The sequence below is a fragment of the Microcaecilia unicolor genome, chromosome 5, assembly GCF_901765095.1.
Source record: "Microcaecilia unicolor chromosome 5, aMicUni1.1, whole genome shotgun sequence".
Classification (NCBI taxonomy): domain Eukaryota; kingdom Metazoa; phylum Chordata; class Amphibia; order Gymnophiona; family Siphonopidae; genus Microcaecilia; species Microcaecilia unicolor.
Window position 1 is genome coordinate 114,027,758 of NC_044035.1, and position 23,833 is coordinate 114,051,590.

Genomic DNA, 23,833 nt, shown 5'->3' on the forward strand with positions numbered 1-23,833 from the left:
AAGCGGGAGACTTTCACCACCCTCAGTCTCAAGGAGGCGTACTTGCATATACCCATATGGCTGCCACATCAGAGGTTTCTATGTTTTGTGGTGCTGTGCCATCACTACCAGTTCCGGGCTATGCACTTTGGTCTTGGCACTGCTCCAAGAATGTTTACCAAGTTTATGATGGTGGTGGCGTCCTTCCGTGCCAGGGAGTCATACTTCACCCGTATCTCGACTAGTTCATTCGTGGATTGTCCTATTTGGACAGCGTGGCAGCAACAGACAAAGTTGTACATCTTCTGCAGTCAGTGGGTTGGGTGATCAATTTCATGAAGAGCAGAGGAGTGTGGTAGCCGTGTTAGTCCACTCTTCATGTTATCAATAGAAATCAAACAAAACATGGAAAAGAAAATAAGATGATACCTTTTTTATTGGACATAACTTAATACATTTCTTGATTAGCTTTCGAAGGGCAACCTTCGAAAGCTAATCAAGAAATGTATTAAGTTATGTCCAATAAAAAAGGTATCATCTTATTTTCTTTTCCATGTTTTATTTTGTTTGATTTCTATTGATAACATGAAGAGCAGACTAATTATATCGCAAACATTGGAGTATGTAGATGTTTTATTCACCCAAGCATAGGTGAGGATCTTCTTCATGGAGTACAGGAGGTCGAAGCTGGTTCAACAGATTTGTCTTTTCAGTCAAGCAGGCCTAGGGTCTGGGACTCTGTCCAGGTTCTGGAGTCAATGACAGTGGTGATGGAAGCGGTGCCAAGGATAAGGGCTCATATGTGGTCATTACAGGAATCTCTTTTCAGCTGCAGGTGTCACAGAAGTACGACCTTCCTCTTTCTTGGATGCTGGTTGCCAGAAAGAGTATGCAGTAATGGTTGTCGCCCAGGAATTTGACTGTTGGAGCTCCCTTTAAAATAACACAATGGGAGATGGTGACAGAGGATGCCAGCAAATCAGGTTGCGGAGCTCATGACAAGTTCCATCTGGCACAGGGCACCTGGACAGAACAGGAGTCTGTGTGATCAATAAATCACTTGGACCTGAGAGCAATGCGGAATGCCTTAAGTGACTTCTCTCCATTTCTTGCAGGGGTCCCAGTCTAAGTTTTCTCCAGCAATGCGATGGTGGTGGCTTATTTCAACAAGCAAGGTGGGACCCACAGCCATCTGACAGCAGTGGAGGCAGCCTCCCTCATGAGTTTGGCAGAGAAAAATCTTATCTACTTCCCAGCAGCTCACATCGTAGGGTCCTTGAATGTAGAGGCAGACGTTCTCAGCAGGCAGTCCTTGGACCCAGGAGAATGAAAGTATCCAGCATGGGGTTTTAGCTGATAGTGGACTGATGGGGTTCTCTGCCTCTGAATGATGTCAACAAAAAGGAATGCCAAAGTGCCCAAGTTCTTCAGCTGTTGGAAAGAACTGGGCTTGATGGGGATTGATACTCTACTGCTGCCCAGGCCAGAAACATATATAAGAACGTTATATAAGAAAAGACATACTGAGTCTGACCAATAGTCCATCCTAGCCCAGTAAAATTCAATGCGAAGAAATGCAAAGTGATGCATTTAGGGAGTAGAAACCCACGAGAGACTTGTGTGTTAGGCGGTGAGAGTCTGATAGGTACTGAGGGGGAGAGGGATCTTGGGGTGATAGTATCCGAGGATCTGAAGGCGACGAAACAGTGTGACAAGGCGGTGGCCGTAGCGAGAAGGTTGCTAGGCTGTATAGAGAGAGGTGTGATCAGCAGAAGAAAGGAAGTGTTCATGCCTCTGTACAAGTCATTGGTGAGGCCCCACCTGGAGTATTGTGTTCAGTTTTGGAGGCCGTACCTTGCGAAGGATGTTAAAAAAATGGAAGCGGTGCAAAGAAAAGCTACGAGAATGGTATGGGATTTGCATTCCAAGACGTATGAGCAGAGACTTGCTGACCTGAACATGTATACCCTGGAGGAAAGGAGGAACAGGGGTGATATGATACAGACGTTCAAATACTTGAAAGGTATTAATCCGCAAAAAAATCTTTTCCGGAGATGGGAAGACGGTAGAACGAGAGGACATGAAATGAGATTGAAGGGGGGCAGACTCAAAAAAGATGTCAGGAAGTATTTTTTCACGGAGAGGGTGGTGGATGCTTGGAATGCCCTCCCGCGGGAGGTGGTGGAGATGAAAACGGTAACGGAATTCAAACATACGTGGGATATGCATAAAGGAATCCTATGCAGTAGGAATGGATCCTCAGAAGCTTAGCCAAAATTGGGTGGCGGAGCAGGTGGGGGAAGAGAGGTTGGTGGTTGGGAGGCGAGGATAGTGGAGGGCAGACTTATACGGTCTATGCCAGAGCCAGTGATGGGAGGCGGGACTGGTGGTTGGGAGGCAGGAAATACTGCTGGGCAGACTTGTACGGTCTGTGCCCTGAAAAAGGCAGTTACAAATCAAGGTAAGGTATACACATATGAGTTTATCTTGTTGGGCAGACTGGATGGACCATGCAGGTCTTTTTCTGCCGTCATCTACTATGTTACTATAGCCCAGTATCCTGTTTCGAATAGTGGCCAATTCAGGTCACAAGTACCTGGCAGAAACCCAAATAGCAGCAACATTCCATGCTTCCAATCCCAGGGCAAGCAGTGACTTCCCCCATGTCTGTCTCATTAGCAGACTATGGACTTTTCCTCCAGAAACTTGTCCAATCCTTTTTTAAACCCAGATATGCTAACCACTGTTACATACTCTGACAATGAGTTTGAGCTTAACTATTCGTTGAATGAAAAATATTTCCTCCTATTTGTTTTAAAAGTATTTCCATGTAACTTCATTGAATGTCCCCTAGTCTTTCGACTTTTTGAAAGAGTAAAATAATGTATTCACTTTTACCTATTTTACAGCACTCAGGATTTTGTAGACCTCAATCATATCCCCCCTCAGCCGTCTCTTTTCCAAGCCTGACCTCTTTATCATTTCCTCATATGAGAGGAATTCCATCTCCTTTATTTTTCTGGTTGCTCTTCTTTGAAGCTTTTCTAATCCCGCTATATCTTTTCTTGAGATACAGCGACCAGAATTGAATGCAATACTGAAGGTGAGGTCGCACCATGGAACAATACAGAGGCATTATAGTATTCTTGGTCCCAGCTCTCCTGCTCGTGTCTTACCCTTCACTATCCGAACTGCAATGGAGTCAAGTACAAGACTGCGTACGCTACCTCCTTCTCTTTCATTGGGACTCAGTTTTGGAACTCTTTGCCGAAGTCCATCAAAACCACTACAGATCATCTAACTTTCCAGAAATCACTGAAGACCATGTTATTCAGAAGTGCCTACCCTGTGGGCTCTCCCAGTGACTCCACTGCTGGAACCACACTGACCTAAAGACATTTGGACATATCCCCCTTCCCTCTTCCCTCACAGTTTGCCTCTATCTCCATCCATTCCTATTCTTCCCCATTATCTCTTGTAGGTTTGCTGTATTAGTTTCATTTTACTACATTGGCACCTGCCTCTGTGGTGCATTGTAAGCCACATTGAGCCTGACATTGTTGGGAAACTGTGGGGTACAAATGAGATAATAAATAAATTTACCATCCCTTTCCTAATAATTCCTAGCATCCTGTTTGCTTTTTTGGCCTCAAGCACACACCGAACAGATTTCAGCATACTGTCTATGATGACACCTAGATCTTTTTCTTGGGTGGACCATAGCATCAGGTAACTATGATTTGGATTATTCTTTCCAATATGCATCACTTTGCATTTGCCCACATTAAATTTCATCTGCCATTTGGATGCCCCGTCTTCCAGTTTCCTAAGGTTTTCCTTCAACTTTTCTCAGTCCACATGTGTTTTGACAACTTCAAATAGTTCTCTGTCATCTGCAAATTTAATCATCTCACTTGTTACGATTTCCAGATCATTTATAAATACGTTAAATAGCACCTTTCCCAGTACAGATCCCTGCATTAATGCTAAAACTAGAGTGAAAATGCTGGCGTTTTACTTCTGCTCCAGTACGTTTAACTAGTGACTGTTACGTAACATCATCTTTGCTAATTTCCTTACTGGAATATCGCTGCAGGGAGTGGGAGTAGCAATTGGGACTGCCTCTCATAGATGGCATCACCTCCACTCCTTTATCTGCCTGGTAAGACACTGAAGGTGGCTCGCTGCCAGCGGCTCACGTTAGTGAACCCCTTGGAGAGCCATTGCTAAGACATTGGTTTTGTTTTGGGTACAGCTTGGTATTACTTTATATTGAAGTGTTTATTGGGAATTTCAAAGTTTAAGATTTGTCATATTTGTTTTGATATTGGTAAGGATTATGTTAGAAAAATGTGGTGTTATAATATGACTATTTGGGTTTTATTATTAATTTGGAGGGTATATTTCGGGTTTTAATGACTTCGAAAAAAAGATTGCATTGGATGCAAAAACACATAGTAAAACTTTTTTTTAGGTATATTAAAAGCAGGAAGCCGGCAAAAGAATTGGTTGGACCGCTAGATGACCGAGGAGTAAAAGGGGCGATCAGGGAAGACAAAGCCATAGCGAAGAGATTAAATGAATTCTTTGCTTCGGTCTCTACCAAGGAAGATTTGGGTGGGATACCGGTGCCGGAAATGGTATTCGAAGCTGACGAGTCGGAGAAACTTAATGAATTCTCTGTAAACCTGGAGGATGTAGTGAGGCAGTTCTACAAACTGAAGAGTAGCAAATCTCCTGGACCGGATGGTATTCATCCCAGAGTACTGAAAGAACTGAAAAATTAAGCTTGCGGAGCTATTGTTAGTAATATGTAATTTATCCTTATAATCGAGCGTGATAAGCCGATTTTTTTAAAAAAAGGTTCCAGAGGAGATCCAGGAAATTATAGACCGATGAGTCTGACGTCGGTGCTGGGCAGAATGGTAGAGACTATTATAAAGAACAAAATTACAGAGCATATTCAAAAGCATGGATTAATGAGACAAAATCAACATGGATTTAGTGAAGGGAAATCTTGCCTCACCAATCTACTACATTTCTTTGAAGGGGTGAACAAGCATGTGGATAAAGGGGAGCTGGTTCATATTGTGTATCTGGATTTTCAGAAAGCGTTTGACAAAGTACCTCATGAAAGACGCCAGAGGAAATTGGAGAGTCATGAGATAGGAGGTAGTGTTCTATTGTGGATTAAAAACTGGTTAAAAAATAGAAAGAGAGTAGGGTTAATGGTCAGTTTTCTCAATGAAGAAGAGTAGTTAGTGGGGTTCCCCAGTGATCTGTGCTGGGACCGCTGCTTTGTAACATATTTATAAATGACCTAGAGATGGGAGTAACTAGTGAGGTAATTAAATTTGTTGATGACACAAAGTTATTCAAAGTCGTTAAATCGCTGGAGGATTGTGAAAAATTACAAGAGGACCTTACGAGACTGGGAGACTGGGCGTCTAAATGGCAGATGATGTTTAATGTGAGCAAGTGCAAAGTGATGCATGTGGGAAAGAGGAACCTGAATTATAGCTACGTCATGCAAGGTTAGGAGTCACAGACCAAGAAAGGGATCTAGGTGTCGTCGTTGATGATACGTTGAAATCTTCTGCTCAGTGTGCTGCTGCGGCTAAGAAAGCAAATAGAATGTTAGGTATTATTAGGAAAGGAATGGAAAACAAAAATGAAGATGTTATAATGCCTTTGTATCGCTCCATAGTGCAACCACACCTTGAATATTGTGTTCAATTCTGGTCGCCATATCTCAAAAAAGATATAGTGGAATTAGAAAAGGTGCAGAGAAGGGTGACAAAAATGATATTAGAAAAGGTGCAGAGAAGGGTGACAAAAATGATAAAGGGGATGGGATGACTTCCCTTTGAGGAAAGGCTAAAGCGGCCAGGGCTGATATGATAGAGGTCTATAAAATAATGAGCGGAGTTGAACGGGTGGATGTGAAGCGTCTGTTTACGCTTTGCAAAAATACTAGGACTAGGGGACATGCGATGAAGCTACAATGTAGTAAATTTAAAACGAATCAGAGAAAATGTTTCTTCACTCAACGTGTAATTAAACTCTGGAATTCGTTGCCAGAAAATGTGGTAAAGGCAGTTAGTGGAGTTTTAAAAAGGTTTGGATGGCTTCCTAAAGGAAAAGTCCATAGACCATTATTAAATGGACTTGGGGGAAAATCCACTATTTCTGGGATAAGCTGTATAAAATGTTTTGTACTTTTTTGGGATCTTGCCAGGTATTTGTGACCTGGATTGGCCACTGTTGGAAACAGGATGCTGGGCTTGATGGACCTTTGGTCTTTCCCAGTATGGCAATACTTATGTACTTATGACTTCTGTTGATCACTGGGGTATCCCTGTCCATTTTTCGAGTAGGCAAAATACTCATTTTTTAGAAATTCAGCAAATTTGTTTAATTTGATAGATTGTTCTTGGGTTATCCCAAATTCTATTCCAACTTTAGTCTAGGAAAGAAAAGATACTTGGAGATCTTGAGATTGATTTTACTCAGGGTCTGTAGTCTGCTCAGAAAAAAAAAACATCAGATAAACATTTTGGAGCTAAGAGCAATCTGGTATGTTCTAAAGGCTTTAAGAGATTAGTTATCCAATCAAGTAATTCTAATTCAGACTGACAGCCAGGTTTGCATGTTACTATATCAGCACGCAGAGAAGGATAAGTTCAAATCTCCTGTGTCAGGAAACTGGCAGATTGTGGAAGTGGGTTATCTATCAGGGGCTGTTCTTGAAAGCATAAAGAACTCAATCAGCAGTAAGTGAAAAATTTCTTTCTAAACATTAATGTGGTTTCAAAAACTGTGGTAATAGATAAAATACATCCTTTTCATGCAGTTATCAATTTACTAGAGGGAAAGTGAGGTGTTTCGGAGGTCTCTGGATGAAGGCCATAACCCATAGGATCTTCAAGAGTGGGGCACCTATATGATAGATCTTTTTGCCAATCATTTAAAAAAACAAAGTCCATTGGTTCTGTTCCAGACTAGGATTGCTTGGCAGTTCCTAGGGGGGCTGACACCCGGGGCGGATCGCCGACGAACCCCCCCCCCCCCCCCCCGCCGGGGCAAAGGGAGCATGAAAACGAAGAGCCGACAGGCACGTGGCACCCCCCCCTTGGTACGCCACTGCATGGCAGACGACCTGGATGCATTCCTCCTGCACACATATCCTCCAATACCTCTCATAGTGAAAATTTTTCTCAAGCTCAAATAAGATCAAAGAACTATTATCCTTATCACCCCTTACAGGCTAAGAAGAAGAATTCTTTCTCGCTTCTTCTGGAGCTTTCCTACTGAGATCCATGGAAACGAAACTCTCACGGCTTGGATGTTGAGAGAGTAGTAGTGGATTCACTAAACTTACCTAACAGCATGTCTCAGGTTCTTTTGACTTCCAGAAGAACTTTCACTAGGAAGGTATATGGTTTTAAATGGAAGAAGTTTACCATCTGGTGTGAGGGGCAAGGCTCCTTTTTCCTGTCCTATATAAAAACTGCTTGAATAGCTTCTACAGACCTCGCTGAGTTTGCCGGTGTTGGTTCAGATGTGTATGATTCTTGAATAGCCTGATAGAATTGCAGTCCTTTGGTTCGATATTCATAATATATCTACATGCTCTATCAGATGATTTGCTTTTTACCCCTGATGTAGGTGTTGTGATCAGGGGCGTATCTAGGTAGGGGCATGGGCCCCTAAAGATTTAGCCCTGGCCCCCTCTACTTTTGACCCGCCACTTTCGACCGACCGACCCCCGCTGCCAGGTACCCCAACCCCGCCAGCCGAAGTCGTCTTCAGCGCCGGTCTCCGGCGCGTTCGCTGATCTGTTTGTCAGTCCTGACTCCTGACGTCCTACATGCACGTCCTGTATGTAGCCCCATGCAGGATGTGCATGCAGGACAAAGGAACATGGCGGGGGGGGGGGGTCGGCGGCTGGGGGAGGTGGGCTAAAATGTGCCCACCCCACCTTGGGCTCTGGACCCCCCCTCCCGCCAAGTTCTGGCTACGCGCCCCTGATTGTGATATGCTGAAACACTGACTGTGTCAGGTCACTGAACATTTACATCAATAAAAGTAGGTTTTTATTACATCTCCAGTGTTGGATTTGCCCTTTTGATTAGCCTCTACTTTTTCCTACTGGATTCTTTTGGCATAGAGATTTGTTTCCTTGTTTGTGTTCTGGCTTCCTTTCCATGTCATTTTAACACAGCTGATACAAGCTGCTTTTGAGCCACTTAGATATCTGTCATCTGATGTATATGACCTTGAATGTCGTATTTTTTTTTTTTTGACACTTTGATCTACTTTTCACAAAGTTTTACATCAATAGAGTTAGTCCTGTGCACACATCCAGAGGCCAGAGGTTATTTTTTTTCCTAAGGTAGTATCGGAATTCCATTTAAACTAGTCAATTCCTTTTCCAATACCTCATGCCCATACACTGCACACTTTGGCCTGCAAGAGAGTTTTGGTCTTCTATCTGGAACAGACTAAAGCCCATAGAAAGTCCACCCAGACTTTTTTTTTTTTACCCAAGCAGACTGGGGGCTGCCATTGGCAAATGCGCTCTTTCAAGTTGTATTTCCTTTACTTATGACCAGGCTGTACTTACTCTGGAGGGTCTTGTCGCAGACCATAATGTTAAAGCTATGGCTGTGTCAATAGCCCATTTGAGATCAGCACAATTTTGAGTCTGGGTATGTTGGGAACTATTTCCCATTGCAATGTTTCAGCAGCGTTGCACCAGCAGTCCCTGAGGAAGGCGATTAGTTTGTTAAAACGGGTCCTGTCGGACAAGCAAAGATAAGCCGTGTGCTGACTGCTTTGAAATGATAAGCGAAGTGTTGGTTGCTGTTGTATTTTGAATGCAAGAGTTACAATACAAGCACTGAGTGTTGCTGAAAAACTACAGCTTGAGATGGGCTTATATGTCAGTTGATATCTAGAAACTAATTTTAAAAGATTTAAGCGAGTCTTTAAAATTTTTAAAATCTTTAAAACTGTTTTAAAAATCTGTGACGACATTAGTATTGTTGAATAATTTGTGTATAAAGCACTGATTTAGGAAAAGTAATGTAACAATGAAATGGATGGTTTTTCAGAATCAGTGATAGAAACATGAAACCTGACAAGAAAGGACAAACTTGAGTTGTCCATAGGTTTCTGAGATCCTTTTCCTCCTGTATATTCTCTGGAATGAGGGGGCATACGATGAAGTTAAGAGGTAATAGGTTTAGGAGTAATCTAAGGAAGTACTATTTCACAGAAAGGGTGGTGGAAGCATGGAATGGCCTCCCGGTGGAGGTGGTGGAGTCGAAGACTGTTCCAGAATTTAAAAAGGTATGGGATAAGCATGTGGAATCGCTTAGGAAAAGGAAGTGTTAGGGGTTACAGAGCATGGGCATACTGGATGGGTCATATGGCCTTTATCTGCCATCATGTTTCTATGTTTACACATAATTTAGATTGTCAGTTTCATTTCTTTACTTTAGTTGGCTAACTCATATATGTTCTTTTGTGGGCAAATATTTGAAAGATTTATTGGATTGGATATGTGTGGTCTTCAGGCCACCCATTCAAATCCCATTACTGCTTAGAACAAGATTCCTGATTCAACAGTCAGTTTGGCCAAACAGTCCAACTCTAACCCCAGGCCCATTTATTTTCTGTTCCAGATTGCCTTTAAAAAAAAAAAAGTTAAAAGTTTTTGTCTGCTTGTTTTCACTGTTCATTAACCTTGGCTTCACGCCTGTTCCCCCTTTCTGTTGAAGACAGTTGTAAGCTGGGGAGTCCCACCTGTAAGACTACAATATCCTGCTTGCCCTTGGGGAAAACAGTTATTTAACTGTAGCAAGTATTGTCTGAAGACAGCAGGAAACATAGTCTTTACATACCCTCTATCTTCCCCTTTGAAGTTGTATTCTATAAGTTAAAAACTCAACTGGCTAGGTCCCATGTGACATGGCAGGCGGGAGGGTTTGTGCATGTATGGTGCAAGGTTCAAAGAAGTTGCTGTAAACCAGCTGAAAGTGTTCCCCCATTTTCCTGGTCAAACAACATTGTCCACATGCTCAAGACTACAGTTTTCTGCTCGTAATCTTATATGTGGGTGATGGCATCTGACGGAGTCCATCTTTAATTACTTATTAGGATTTATTTACTGTGTTTTTGAAGGAATTCACTCAAGGCAGTGAGACTAAGTAAGACTATGTATCTCATTGTCCTCAGACAACACCTGCTACAGGTATTACTTTATCTTGTAATTAAGGATTTGCCTTCCAATATTCAGTCACATTTGACTGGCCAGGATCAGCACCTGGCTTGTTAAATGTGGGATAACCGGCTATCCGCCTGGCCACGTGCTGCTGAATATTTATGGTTAGTAGACAGCTGGCCGCCTGAAACCCTGGAATATCTTTGGCAAGTCTGACTTTAACGGGCCAGTGCTGAATATTGTCTTCGGTTAGTCTGATCAGCCAAAATTAAACCGGATATTCAATGCCAATCATCAGAAACTGCCCGGCATTGAACATCGGCTTTCAGCACTGACCTCGGGAGTTAGCTGGTCTAATTCCCGCAGTCTGAAAATTGGCCTCTTAGTCTTCAGCCATGACCTTGAATATAAAACATTCTTTTTTTTCTTTGACTTGTCAGAGGTTCTTTGCCAGCTTTGGGAAGAAATTAGTGTTTTCGCTTCCTATGTTTTCATTTAAGAAGTGTTGACATAATAGACTGTTGTCTCGCTGTTTTATACAGAATTAAAATAAACGCCCTTTGGAAGAGTCCAGACTGTGAGCCTGGCCATACTGGTAGACTCATGCACCAAAAGAATTATTTCTTCATTCTGTAAAATTTGTAACATTGCTTATTCTTTTTTCTTTATTTCAGGAAGCTGCCAGTTTTGCTCGAGAGCAAGGCTTTGAGGTGAGTTAACCCACAATTGCACACTAAACAGATCTTAAAGGTTTTTTCTTGCTGATAATGAAGTTCTTTTGGACAGTGATTGATGTGCTATTATACTCTCCAAGCCTCACAGTGGTTGCCATGGTAACTTGGCAGTCGTCATGGTTTCTTTGTTCTGCCAGCTCAGTGTTATGACGCACTCCGCTAGGTCTGCACCCAACATCGCCTACAGATGTTATTTATTGAATTTTGAAAAGCCTCTTGGGAAGCCAAAAGACTGGGCACGGTTTCAAGCTGCCTCTGCAGATATGGGACCTGTCAGTTTTCGCAGTTAAAAAGCTACCTTATTAGCTGCATTACACTCCAGAAGGATTCACTGCTAAAGCAGTAGTGATGCAAGACTAACCAGTAAAATCAAACACTTACATTAAACCCTGCCGCATGTGGATTACTATTATGAAAATGTTTTTTTTATTTTTAGAAAGCTTGTATATAAGGTTAGGAACTGATTAATTTGAAATTTACACACATTGAAGCTCATTAGTGTGATGATATAAATATGGCTATTCTTTACTGTATGTTTGACTATCAGCATTTATACTTCATTGCTTTACAGAATGTATAAATTTATTCCCTATCTTATCGATGTCCATTCATTTTCGGCACTTGTGTTGGCTGTCGTGTGGGATTGGGCAGCTACCTATTACAGTGATAAAAGATGTAAAATTCATCTTCTAAGATATCAAAAACATACCTCTAACCACTTCAGCTCATTTTTCAATTTTTAAAACCTATTTTGGGATGTTTTGGGGGAAGGGACCAGAAGAATTGGATTAGGTAGTACAATAAATTAATTTCTAGAAAATAATGAAAGCAAATGAATTTCACATGCAGTGAAATCTCCTGATCTCTTTTACATGTTTTCTCATCCAAAGACAACTACATAGTTTGCTGCAGTCATCGAGCTATGGCCGTATAGCAGGTATTATGACATGTAAGCTCCAAAGTATGTAGCAGGAGAACCAGATTCAAATCCAAACTCCAAAACTGAATTTCAAATCATGAGATTGTTTGGCCAGTGCTTCATGTAGTGACAGAACTTTGCAAAATAGCACATAACAGAATACCAAATAATGCAGATTTGAAACATTCTCTCTAATTTTTCTGGGCATAGAAGGGGCAATTCTATAACACAGCTACTAACGTCTATTGTTACACGTCTATTGTTTTTTTTTTAGATTTTGCTCACACCTTTTTCAGTAGTAGCTCAAGGTGAGTTACATTCAGGTACACTGGATATTTCTCTGTCCCAGGAGGGCTCACAATCTAAGTTTGTGCCTGAGGCAATGGAGGGTTAAGTGACTTGCCCAAGATCACAAGGAGCAGCAGCGGGATTTGAACCATCCACCTCTGGATTGCAAAACCGGTGCTCTAACCACTAGGCCACTCCTCCACTTATGCATTGTAAATGTTTATAATAATGGAATTAGACAAATCCCTCCTCTCAGTACCCTTCTCCACCACCGCCAATTCCAGGCTCCACCCATTCTGCCTCGCCTCACCCTATGCTTGGAATAAACTTCCTGAGCCCTTATGCCAAGCCCCCTCCCTACCCATCTTCAAATCCTTACTCAAAACCCACCTCTTCAATGTTGCTTTCGGCACCTAACCTTTATACCTTTCAGGAAATCTAGACTGCCCCAGTTTGACGACCCCTACTTGTCTGACACTACATTTGTCCTTTAGATTGTAAGCTCTTTGAGCAGGGACTGTCCTTCTATGTTAAATTGTACAGCGCTGCGTAACCCTGGTAGCGCTTTAGAAATGTTTAATAGTAGTAGTAGTAGAAGAAAAAGAAGTAGGGGTGGACCAACAAAATTTTGAAAAGGAAACCATGGAGTCAAAGAATAGCAAATGTAAAGTTTATTATAATTAAAAAAAAAAAAAGAACAAGCTAAGAGGTCTGAGTAAAACAAATCCCCAAAGACAGTAGGAGTTCAGAAGGACTCGACACAACATAGCATGCAAGTCCTTCTTCTGAACTACTACTGTGGGATTTGTTTAATGTAGACCTCTTAGCTTATTTTTTTTATTATAATAAACTTTGCATTTGTTATTCTTTGACTCCGGGGTTTCCTTTTTGTTAGTCACCCCCTACTTCCCTTTTTTCTGTTTTTTTTTTCGTGGGGAATATTTTCTCTCCTTTTTGATGTTTACAATAATGCCATTTACACATGTATGTGTACTCATGCCTAAATGACAAAATTCCATCTAAGCATTATTCTGTAAATATGCACTTTTATAGCTCATATTTTCACAGTGGGGGTGCATACACATAGGAGGAGCCTGGGAGGGTCTCCTACTTACATGTGTAATATAGAGAATAAGGTAAGCTAAGTGAAGCTCTCTAACATCTTGATGTCAACACTTAGACCAGCTGTATGACTGGCATAGTTGCTTGTACCTACGTTCTAGGCACGTACAATAATCGCATCTCTGGCACAGATTTTCCAGGATTATGTGGTATATTAGCATATTGATTCTTTTGTTTTTAGCTTTATTTAAAATGTCATTTCTGGCACTACTTTTGTTCCCAGTTACCAAATTTATGGGCCGATGATCAGAAGCAAATGCAGGCGCTAGAGGCTATTAACGCCATACTAGCGCCTGTGTTTGCTACCGCCCCATGATCAGAGCCCCTGAGCATGTGAAACAACGGGCTCTTGGACTCTGACCGCAAGTAGCATACAAATGCATTCTAAACAGGGCTCTTACTGCAGTTAGCATGCAAATGCATGCTAAACATTTACCTCCCCTATGATCCGCGGGCAGCACATGAAACATTGGAGCACTGTCTACGGCAAACCCTACACCAGCTTGGAGCTGGCATTAGGGTTTGCAAACCATTAGGGAGGAATAGTGAGCCCTGTCCAGCATGCATTTGAATGCTAGCAGACCCCCCTCATTCCCACCAATATAACACCCCCCCCCCCCCCCCCCCCCGCAGGAGCCCCCTTCAAGAAACCCAACTTCCCCCCCCCCCCAACCCAAGCCAGCAACATGGTAAGTCCAGCGGACTTCCAGTTCCCCCCCCCCGACACAAGTTCACAGGGGGCTGGAGATCTGGTGGATCTCTAACCCTCCTCCCCCCCCCCCCAAAAAAAAGCCCTGGTGGCCCAGTGAGCTGCAAACCAAGCCCCCCCCAAGCCTGGTGGTCTAGCAGCCCTCTCCCCGCCACCCCTGTATCTGGAAATGTTGAAGGAGGGAGTTGTACACTGGCTCTTCAACCAGCGCTGCCTTGAAAATGGTGGTGCCCAGCCCTGCCAAGTGCATCCCTTATATCGTAGTGAAGCCCTGCCCAACGCATCCCAGGATGCACTGGGCTGGGTTCCGCCATTTTCAAGGCAGCGCTGGAAGAGGAGGGAGTGTACTACTCCCTCCTCCTCCATCACTAAGGTACGGGTGGGGCGGGGAAGAGGGTCGCTAGACTGCCAGGTTGGGGGGGCTTGGTTTGCAGTCCACTGGGCCACCAGAGCTTTTTTGGAGGGGTGCAAGGGGGGTTGGGGGGCTGGAGATCCACTGTGTTACTGGCTTGGGGTGGGGGTTCGGTGGGGGCACTAGGCCACCAGGGCCTTGCTGTTTCAGGGGGTCTAGTGATCCCATGGACAGCCTGGTCCTGTCGCAAGTGTGGGAAGATTGTGCCTGAGCCCAATCCTCCCGAACTTTTACCCTATGATTATTGATAATAGCGTGCATAAATTTGCATGCTGTTATCTCTGATCTTAGGGGAAGTAAAGCCCCGCACGGGGTTTTTGATCATCTGGGCATTAGCCCTTTGTTGATGGGGAAGAAGGATGTTAGTGATTTTGCATTGGGAAGGGAGAATGGGATAGACAATAGAGAACAAGGGAAAGGGATGCATGGGGCAGGTCAGCAGAGGGAGAGTGGATCTCAGGTGAGAGAATGAATAAGGGATCTCAGGCAACAGGAGTAGAAGGGTAAGAGAAAGAGGTGAGGGCTTGAAAGGGTAAAGGAGAAAAACATATCCAGCATCATAGAAACATGAAGGTAGATAAAGGCCATATGACCCATCCTGTCTGCCCATCCTCTTTAACCCCTAATTCTTCCTGTTCCTAAGCGATCCCATATGCTTATCCCATGCCTTTTTAAACTCTAGAACAGTCCTCGTCTCCACCACCTGCACCGGGAGGCCATTCCACGCCGCCACCACCCTTTCTGTGAAATAATACTTCCTTAGGTTGCTCCTAAGCCTATTCCCTCTTAACTCTGTCATATGCCCCCTCATTCCAGAGCTCTCCTTCATTTGAAAAAGGTTCTCTTCCTGTACATAAATGCCCTTGAGATATTTAAACGTTTCTATCATGTCTCCTCTCTCTCTTCTCTCTTCCAGCGTATACATGTTGAGGTTCATAAGCCTGTCCCTATAATTTTCGCATTCAAGACCGCAGGGAGGGAGATCCAGGGTCCAGAGAGAGAGAGACGGTCTACCATTTTGTTATCTCACTGACACTCCACGCTGTCATCCCTTAACTCACTTTTCCCCTAGACTTGACCCCCTCATTCACATATGAAACCTTTTGTCTTCTTTGACTGTCCTCTTACTCTCCCCCCCCCCCCCCCCCCCCCCCGAATATGGTCTCTCTCACTTTTTATGCTCTCATCCTCTCACTAGCTCACCTTTCTTTTGTGCACCACTCTCCTGTGCTCCACCCCTCGTGTCCTCTGAGTTGCTCTCCCTTCCCCAGTACCTCTCACTTACCATCCCATCCGACTTGGTTTGGCTAAAGTAGGAGGCTGGTCAGCAGCACTGCACTTCAGACTGCATCTTCCTACTCCTCTGCTACTTGGGGCTAGTGTCATGCTGTGTATGAGTTGGTTCAAAGTTTGACAGTCCAGGCCACGAAGTGGAAGAGGATGACTCAAAGCACTGTGCCATGTGAAGTTTGGAAGTGAGATAAAAGTCATCTCCACTATCCATGCTGGCACTCCCCCCTACCCCACCCCCACCCTTTCTCCAGTGACAAGTCCATGGGGATTAAGAATTCCTTGGAAAGGCCAGATTTTGCAGCCCTTCCCATGACTGCAGAATTATAAGAGACTACAGAAAATAATCATGCTATTTGTCCAATGTTATAGTGATATAAAGGAGCAGAGTCAGTGACAGAGCAGGTCTTGAGTTCATGTCCCACGATTTGTCCAGAATCTCCATTCAGTGCTCTAACCTCAATCAAGTTTTTCCTAACTGGCATAAGTGCCCTACCCCTCTCCTCTTTTTCTAAACTAATGTCAGTATGTACAGTGGGACAACGGTTGATATGTTCTATCATAGCCTGTAGCACAACCTTCCACATTGTACTTAAAAAAAAAATTAATAATAATTTATATCCTTATATTTGATATGCTTTGTAATAAGATTCTAGGAAATGGCCCCGTTCTCTTAAGAGTCGGTAGTGGAGCTGTGGCAAAGAAAATTCACCCCATTTCATCGGCTGCACCCCTCTAAGTTCAAAGCCTTTCCACCTTCCCTGACACACCAACAAGAGGCCCGAATTATTTTGAAAAGTGCCAACACTGGGGCAAGAGTTACTGGGGATTGCTCCTCCCCCCACCCCCAGCTAAACACCAGTGATTTGGCCAATGGGCCAGGTGAGAGGGAGGGGCAGTTTATTTTACAATCATTCCTCAGGTTAAACTCCATTGCCTCAGGTACAAACTTAGACTGTGAGCCCTCCTGGAACAGGGAAATAACCCAGTGTACCTGAATGTAACTCACCTTGAGCTACTACTGAAAAACGTGTGAGCAAAATCCAAATAAGTAAAATGCAGTGAAGGGCTTTCACACTTACCATTATTAGCACCAAGGATGAGTGACACAAGGGATAGTTATTTTTATTATATTTATAGCAAGTCAGCCCTGTCTAGTGGCCCCTAGGAGCATTGGCTCAATATTGCTTCTGAGGGAAAGCTAGCTACACTTCTGAAAGTGTAGTTAACTTTTCTCTAATGGTGCAGCTTGCCAGTGTTAGCATAAACAATGTTGTTCAATTTACATAGTAATGATCTACTTTGCTTGAGAGACAGCTCATTACTTTTAATGCACATTATGCTGAGTTTATTTTGCGTTAAGGACATTGTAAATGCTTTAGCTGAAGAATACGTTATTGCAGCATATGGTGCATTACAGCTAATTAACGTGCATTGATTGGCCAATAGTGCAGTATAGTAAATAGGCCACTAGGTGTTTTCTGTCACCTTATCTTGCTATTTAGGCCCGTAACTGCACACAGTTTAACGTGTTCCTCTTATTAGCTTGTGTTACTTCCAACATTTGATAAATATGGCTGTCAAAATACTATATAACTCCAACTGCTTAGACCATGTTACACGTTTGCTGGCTGAACAACACTGGCTGCCAATCACATGTAGGTTAAAATTTAAGTTACTAATGTTAACCCACTGTATACTCCTCTCAGGCATGCCTCTCAGCCTGGATTATTTCATACACTCCTTCGTGATCACTGAAGTCTTTCTAAGGTAATTATTTAACTTTTCTTTCCCCAGGGGACTAAGATCTGACTTCTTACACTGTGCCTGTTTTAATTGTCTGGCCCCCACCTTATCGAACTCCTTATGTGTTTATTTGTGGGATGAGCCTTTATTTCCAAGACTCGACTGACATTAAAACCTGGTTATATGAACAATCCTTATAGGGTTTCTAGCATAACTGCTCTGTTTTAAGATTTCTCACCTGACTACCCTTTCCATCCTCTCTTTTGTCTGCAGTAATGTACATTATATTATGTTTATGGTAATTTCATTGCTGTGCAATTATTCATTCTTCCCCTTTTGTTTTCTGTATAAAGTGTATTGTTTTAAACTATGTAACTTGTTTTTATATTATGTCCCGGTGCTGATGTGGACTGTAAATTTGCTCTGATGTAATTTTTTGGTGTGAAGTATGTTACATATTTAAATCTTTTTATTGAAAAAGTATTATGCAACTGAGCACAAAAACTTCAGAACTAGAAAACAAAAATAGTAGAGAGCTTGGTTTGTTATAAACCTCCTACTGACAATACTAAACAAAAGTTAAACTCTCCTCCCAGCAGAACCCCTTTCTCCCTCTCATCCCCCCCCCCCCCCAGTAACTAAATTTCGTAGCACTCCAAAATAAGTGGAAGCAATGAGGCAGTATGGGAAAACACCGTAACAACAACTGGGGGTACCAACTATAAATCCATTATTGAATACCTACCCTCTTCTCTTTCCCCTCAAAAAAATATACACTATCACTAAATCTGATTTATTATATTCACATTGGTTATTGGATGGGTGCATTTACACACAAACCCCCCCGGGGGCTGCACTTACAGAGAGTAAAACATGATGTATAGAACTTTTTAATGAGCCACATTGCGGCTAGACTCACTGAAATTTATGCTCGGCTCTGGGAACAGCCTCTACTGAACTCTCTGTGAGCCCCCTTCTAAATTATTTGACATTTTAAACGTAAATGTTCTTTTGGCAGACTTCCTTTTCTAGTTTAGGAGATCGACTCTACATTTTCTACATTGATATTGTAAGTTTGTCTCTCAGGGGATTTTATTCTTATACTGATTACAGTAGGATATCATGGACTCTATTTGAAATCCATGGATTGTTCCAAATGTACTAGATGAGCCAGATTTGTACACAGAAAGGTCTTGGGTGTTGTCCCTTTTACTCTAAGAAAATAATTATAAAATAACCCAAAAATGGAAAAAGAAATATCACTTGGGCCAACCAAATATGTATTGTTTTCTGTTGACAAGCTGGATTGAGCTAGGCACATAAGTGGGTGACATCATTATGTGTCACCTGCATGGAATAGCTCCATACAGGAAGGGCTGCATGTGCTCATAACTTTACGTTTGGTTCTGAGGTCTGAAAGAGCTCGGACATCGCTGACATGGAATGTTATCCACTTGTGTGCCTGATCAACACTACTGTTTATGGGAAATATCTTTTACAGGTGAGGGAAAATGCTTTAATCACCTATACATTTAAATCATTTTCTATCAACCATGTGTGTTTCAGTAATTCAGGTATATTAATACACATATACCATCTTTGCTACTCTGCCTTCCTTAAGGGTATATATTACATATTAGTACATTTTATTAGAGGTAATTTAATTTTTTTTTCCAGGGTTTATTCTGAGCAATTCATTTCTTTGATCTGTAGGCAAAGTTCAAATTTGTTTTCTCAATGTAGGTACTAACATTTTCTCTCATTTTCTTCTAATAGACTGAAGATATTAAAGAAATAGCCCGAAAGACTCAAGCCCTTCCAAAGTCAAATACAAAAAGGCAACGAGTTGTGGTTTTCACGCAAGGACAACATGATACGATTATGGCCACAGGTAAGTTTTAAAACTGCATTATATAGTTTTTGTGGAGAAAAAGTTATTTTCAGTGCAAAGCTTCCATATTTCACTCTGTTGAATCACTAATGTCTGGCTAGTATCTCTCTTCATGTATGTCTCTATCACCAAATTCAGAAGACAGGTTAAAGTTGTAATGTTGATCATTTGCTTCCCAGTTCCAAACATTTAGAATGTCTTTGCTTACTAAGATTTAGATGTAAAATTTAGCAGTGGTCCAGTGTTTTTAGCTTAAATTAAAAAGAATGACGTTCTGAAAAATATGACCTACCCTCAAGGAATCTAAAAGGAAAATAAGATATTGTGGTGTTGATGCGAAAATGGTAACAAGGACACTCATTAAAGTGTCTCGCAGTTTGCTACATTTTAATACAGGAATAGCAAGAAAGCAAAATGAGAAATCATAAACAGCACCAGGAAATAAAAAGCCAGGAAAAATTGTTCAAAATTGTAATAAAGGTGTTTTGGCCCAAAATATCAACAATAAAGACAGTAGTGTGGACATGTTTTTTTTCAGAAGCCTATGAAGCATTTGAGCCTTTTGTACTTGTAAAACCTCTTAAATATATTTATTGTAAAGCTGAGATGAATTTTTATGCATATCTGTCATACAAGCGAAGTTTTACATACACGGTATTGATTTTTGTTTGCATGCCTTTATATGCCTCAAATAATATTTTTGCCAGTTATCAAGACATACATAATATATAAAATAACAAAAATCACAATATCAATAAAATATACACATACATACATACACAAAAAGATACAATTCTAGGTGTGCAATATCAGGTAAGTCAATTATTCAACCCTAGCAGACAATGGTAATGAAAATAAAAACTGTGCAGCAGCCCTGATATGCAAGAGCCCACAAGCCTGCTAATAGAGGAACACCTTTAGTAATTTTCAAAAATTTCAGGTAATCCCTCCTTCTCTAGGCAATCTTCTCCAGTTAATTGAGCCTGCCGCAGAAAATGCTTGAACTCTTTCTGTATAATTTTGGCTTCTAAACACAGATAAAACACACCTATGCCAAAACATTAAAGTATTTATTGTATATCTACCAGATAAGCACAACTTCCTTTTAGGGTGCTCTCTCCTGTCCACTGGCCTGCTTTAGATTCTTCAATCTGTCTTCATGTCTTTTACATGTTGATAACTCCTCAGCTGCACAGTTATGTACATTTCATTCTTCAGTATAAGATTCCAAGAAATGGCACCTGTGTCGCAAAAACATTGATAACCACTATTGGTTAATATTCTAAAGGAACGCGTTACTTTTAAAGTATGCACATTAGTCCACAAAATCATTCACGGTGAAGCCCCAGCCTACATGTCTGACTTAATAGACCTACCACCCAGAAACGCTAAAAGATCATCCCGAACTTTCCTCAACCTCCACTTCCCTAATTGCAAAGGCATAAAATACAAAGCGCTGCACGCATCAACCTTTTCTTATATGAGCACGCAATTCTGGAATACACTACCACGCAACCTGAAAACGATCTACGAACTAACCAACTTCCGCAAATTATTGAAGACTCATCTCTTTGATAAAATGTATTGAAAGGATCAAAACACATGATGTACACACAGATGTACACACTGTTAGTAATGCATCAATACATTCTCTTCTGAATTCTCATCCCCCGTAATTTTACCACATTTATACCTTTACTCACAGAAAAATGTTATACCGAATGTTCTCCTACTATTGTTTTGTTGCCCTATCAGTTTCCCGTTGTTTCTTTCCATTGTTCCATTGTTCTTTTCCATTGTTCTATTCCCTTAACGATACTTTGACTTTGTCTTCGCATAACTCCTCACAATGTAATCCATAACCGAGTTGTAACAAATTGTATTTCCATCATTCACAATGTATTGTAAGCCACACTGAACCCGCAAATAGGTGGGAAAATATGGGATACAAATGCAATAAATAAATAATAAATAAATAAATACTTATCCTGATAAAAGCACCTGTATTCGGATAAATGCTGATAACCATGATATTCCGAGGCACTGTTTGGATCATGCCTCAGAATATCTTTATAGATCACCTCTACACTATATAGATAGTGCCAAGGTGGTCCTGGAATTTATTTGGGCAAGCGTACCCTAAAGATGGTGTCCTGCCTCCCTGACCTCAAGACAATGCTCTTATGGACTGACCCATTTTTTATCTTTACCTTTCCACCTCACTTATCTCTTTCCATTTATTGTACTTGTCTATCTGTTATTTAAATGTTGCGAGCCACATTGAGCCTGCCAGCGGTGGGAATTGTGGGGTATAAGTGCTGTAAAATAAAAAAAATAAAAATCTGGTTAGTGGCAAAATTCAGTCTGCTTTCTGAATAACATAGGACAAATGGAATGCTATCGTAAGTTATGTGGATATTGGACTGAATATAGCCACTATCTGGATAGGTTTCAGTACTGATTGCCTTATCCAGATAGTGCTGGCCACTATCCGGATAATGACATTCAATATCCAGATTTTTTTTTCCGCTGCAGCTGTCATTTAAAAAAAATTTGCCGACAGCAATGGCCAAATACTGACCCATGCATTTTTGTTAATACTTTCAAATAACCCCTAAGAAGCTGGAAAATAAATATTACTTTTAGCTTGACATACACTACTTTGTGTTGAACTTAGTTTGAGGAAGGTGATATAAACTTATATTATAACATCAAAGATCTTTAAAAGTTTGATATTCATTTAGGGGTCCTTTTACTAAGGTGCACTAATGGATTTAGTGCGCGCTAACGGAGTAGTGTGTGTTAAGTGCCGTGTAACCCATAGGTACAATGGGCTGCAGGACATTTAGCATGCACTAAGGGGTCCTTTTACCAAGCTGCAGTAAAAAGGGTCCTGTGCTAGCAGTGAGGGCTGTTTTTGCCGCATGCTGTAGCCCTTTTTACCACAGCAGATAAAAAGGCCAAAAAGATTTCACCTACCGCATGACCATACAGGGGAGGAGCACTTAAGACCATCCATTGAGGTGGCATTAAGGGCTCCCGCGCTAACCCAGTGGTAACCAGGTAGTACGCGGTGCTGGCCAGTTATCACCGGGTTAGCTCAACGACAGACAATAGCTAGCTAGTTTCCCTAGCTCGGCAAATGGTGCATACTGGGGCTGGAACTACTGCCGGCACCCGCATTGGGCCAGTGGTAGTTCCAGATCAGCGTGCTGTAAGCTTGTGTTGGGTTTACTGCTGCTTTATAAAAGGGCCCCTAAATCTGTTAGTGCACCTTAGTAAAAGGACCTCTTAGTTCCCACTTGGTGATTTGTGTATGGTGTGTATTATTCTGGTCTAGGAGGTAAAAAAGTTTTTAAAAATTGTTCCTTATCTATTTGCTAATACTTAATTTAGCTTCCAGGTAAGGATGAGCAACCCCACTCAATAGCAGTGTTGCACACTATGATGCAGGAATGCTCACTTCAATTTTCAAGATCACTTTCTTATTGGACTAACTGCAGATGCTTGAGTAAAGGAATGAAGAAGTATTCTAGTGATTAGAACAGATGCCTGAGAACCAGAGAAGCCAGGGTCCAAAACCTGTTGATTCTCTTTTGACCTAGGACAAGTCAATTCACTTTCTGTTGCCTCAGGAATAAAGTTAAGGTCAGGTTTACTAAAGTGCACTACATCTATTACATTACACAAAACCAACATAGTTCTAAGCAGATAACAACAGGAAAACAAACTAGGAATTTAGATAATTAGTAGATAAAAATACAGTCAAAACAATTAAGTAGGGGGGGTCCTTTTACCAAACTGTGGGAAAAAGGGCCCTGCGCTAGCGGTGGGGGCCGTTTTTTCCGCAGCAGGGAGCCCTTACCCTTGAGGTGGCGATGAGGGCTCCTGTGCTAACCCAACGGTAACTGGGCAGCGCGCGGCAGTGCTCAATTACTGCTTGGTTATCACCGCGCAAGCCATTTCTGGGAGTTTTCTTTTTTCCCCGGAAATGGTGGCTGTGTTGGGCCAGCGGTAGACCCGGAAGAGCGAGCGGTAAGCCCACATTGAGCTTACTGCCATTAATTTCTAACAGATCGTAGTCAGTTATTAGATAACAAGTACGTTTGGAAGAAAAAAGTTTTCACTCCTTTTCTGAATAACGTATAATTTTTCTCCAATTTAATTGAAGACGGAACACGATCTATTGTGTAAAGGTGCAACCCTAGGGCCTCAGTTGGTAGCCAATGTAATTTTATTAAAAATGGTATTATTTTATCAAACTTTTGTGCAGAATATGTCAGTCTAATCGCTTCTGAATTGTTTGCAACTTTCTAATTACAGCCATAGCACATCCAGAAAATACCACACTTTGCAGTAATCTAGTTGTGGTAATATTAATGACTGAACGATCAGAGTGAAAATAGATATTCAAAATGCTTCCTGATCTTTTTACACAGTATAATAAAAGATTATTTTATTCACTTGACTGTCCATTGACAAGTAACTGTTAGGACCTGTAAGATCCTAGAGAAG

The 23,833-nt window shown here is 41.7% G+C and overlaps 1 protein-coding gene across 5 annotated transcripts in view; it reads left to right on the forward strand.

The window, feature by feature from the left end:
* The window catches only part of ADK (adenosine kinase), a 656,244-nt gene that overhangs the window by 555,326 nt on the left and 77,085 nt on the right, over window positions 1–23,833 (forward strand). For all 5 annotated transcript variants that reach the window (XM_030203209.1, XM_030203211.1, XM_030203212.1 and 2 more), the window contains 2 exons: window positions 10,882–10,917; window positions 19,204–19,318. In XM_030203209.1, the coding sequence (XP_030059069.1) occupies window positions 10,882–10,917; window positions 19,204–19,318 (151 nt within the window). The remainder of the gene's footprint in view (window positions 1–10,881; window positions 10,918–19,203; window positions 19,319–23,833) is intronic.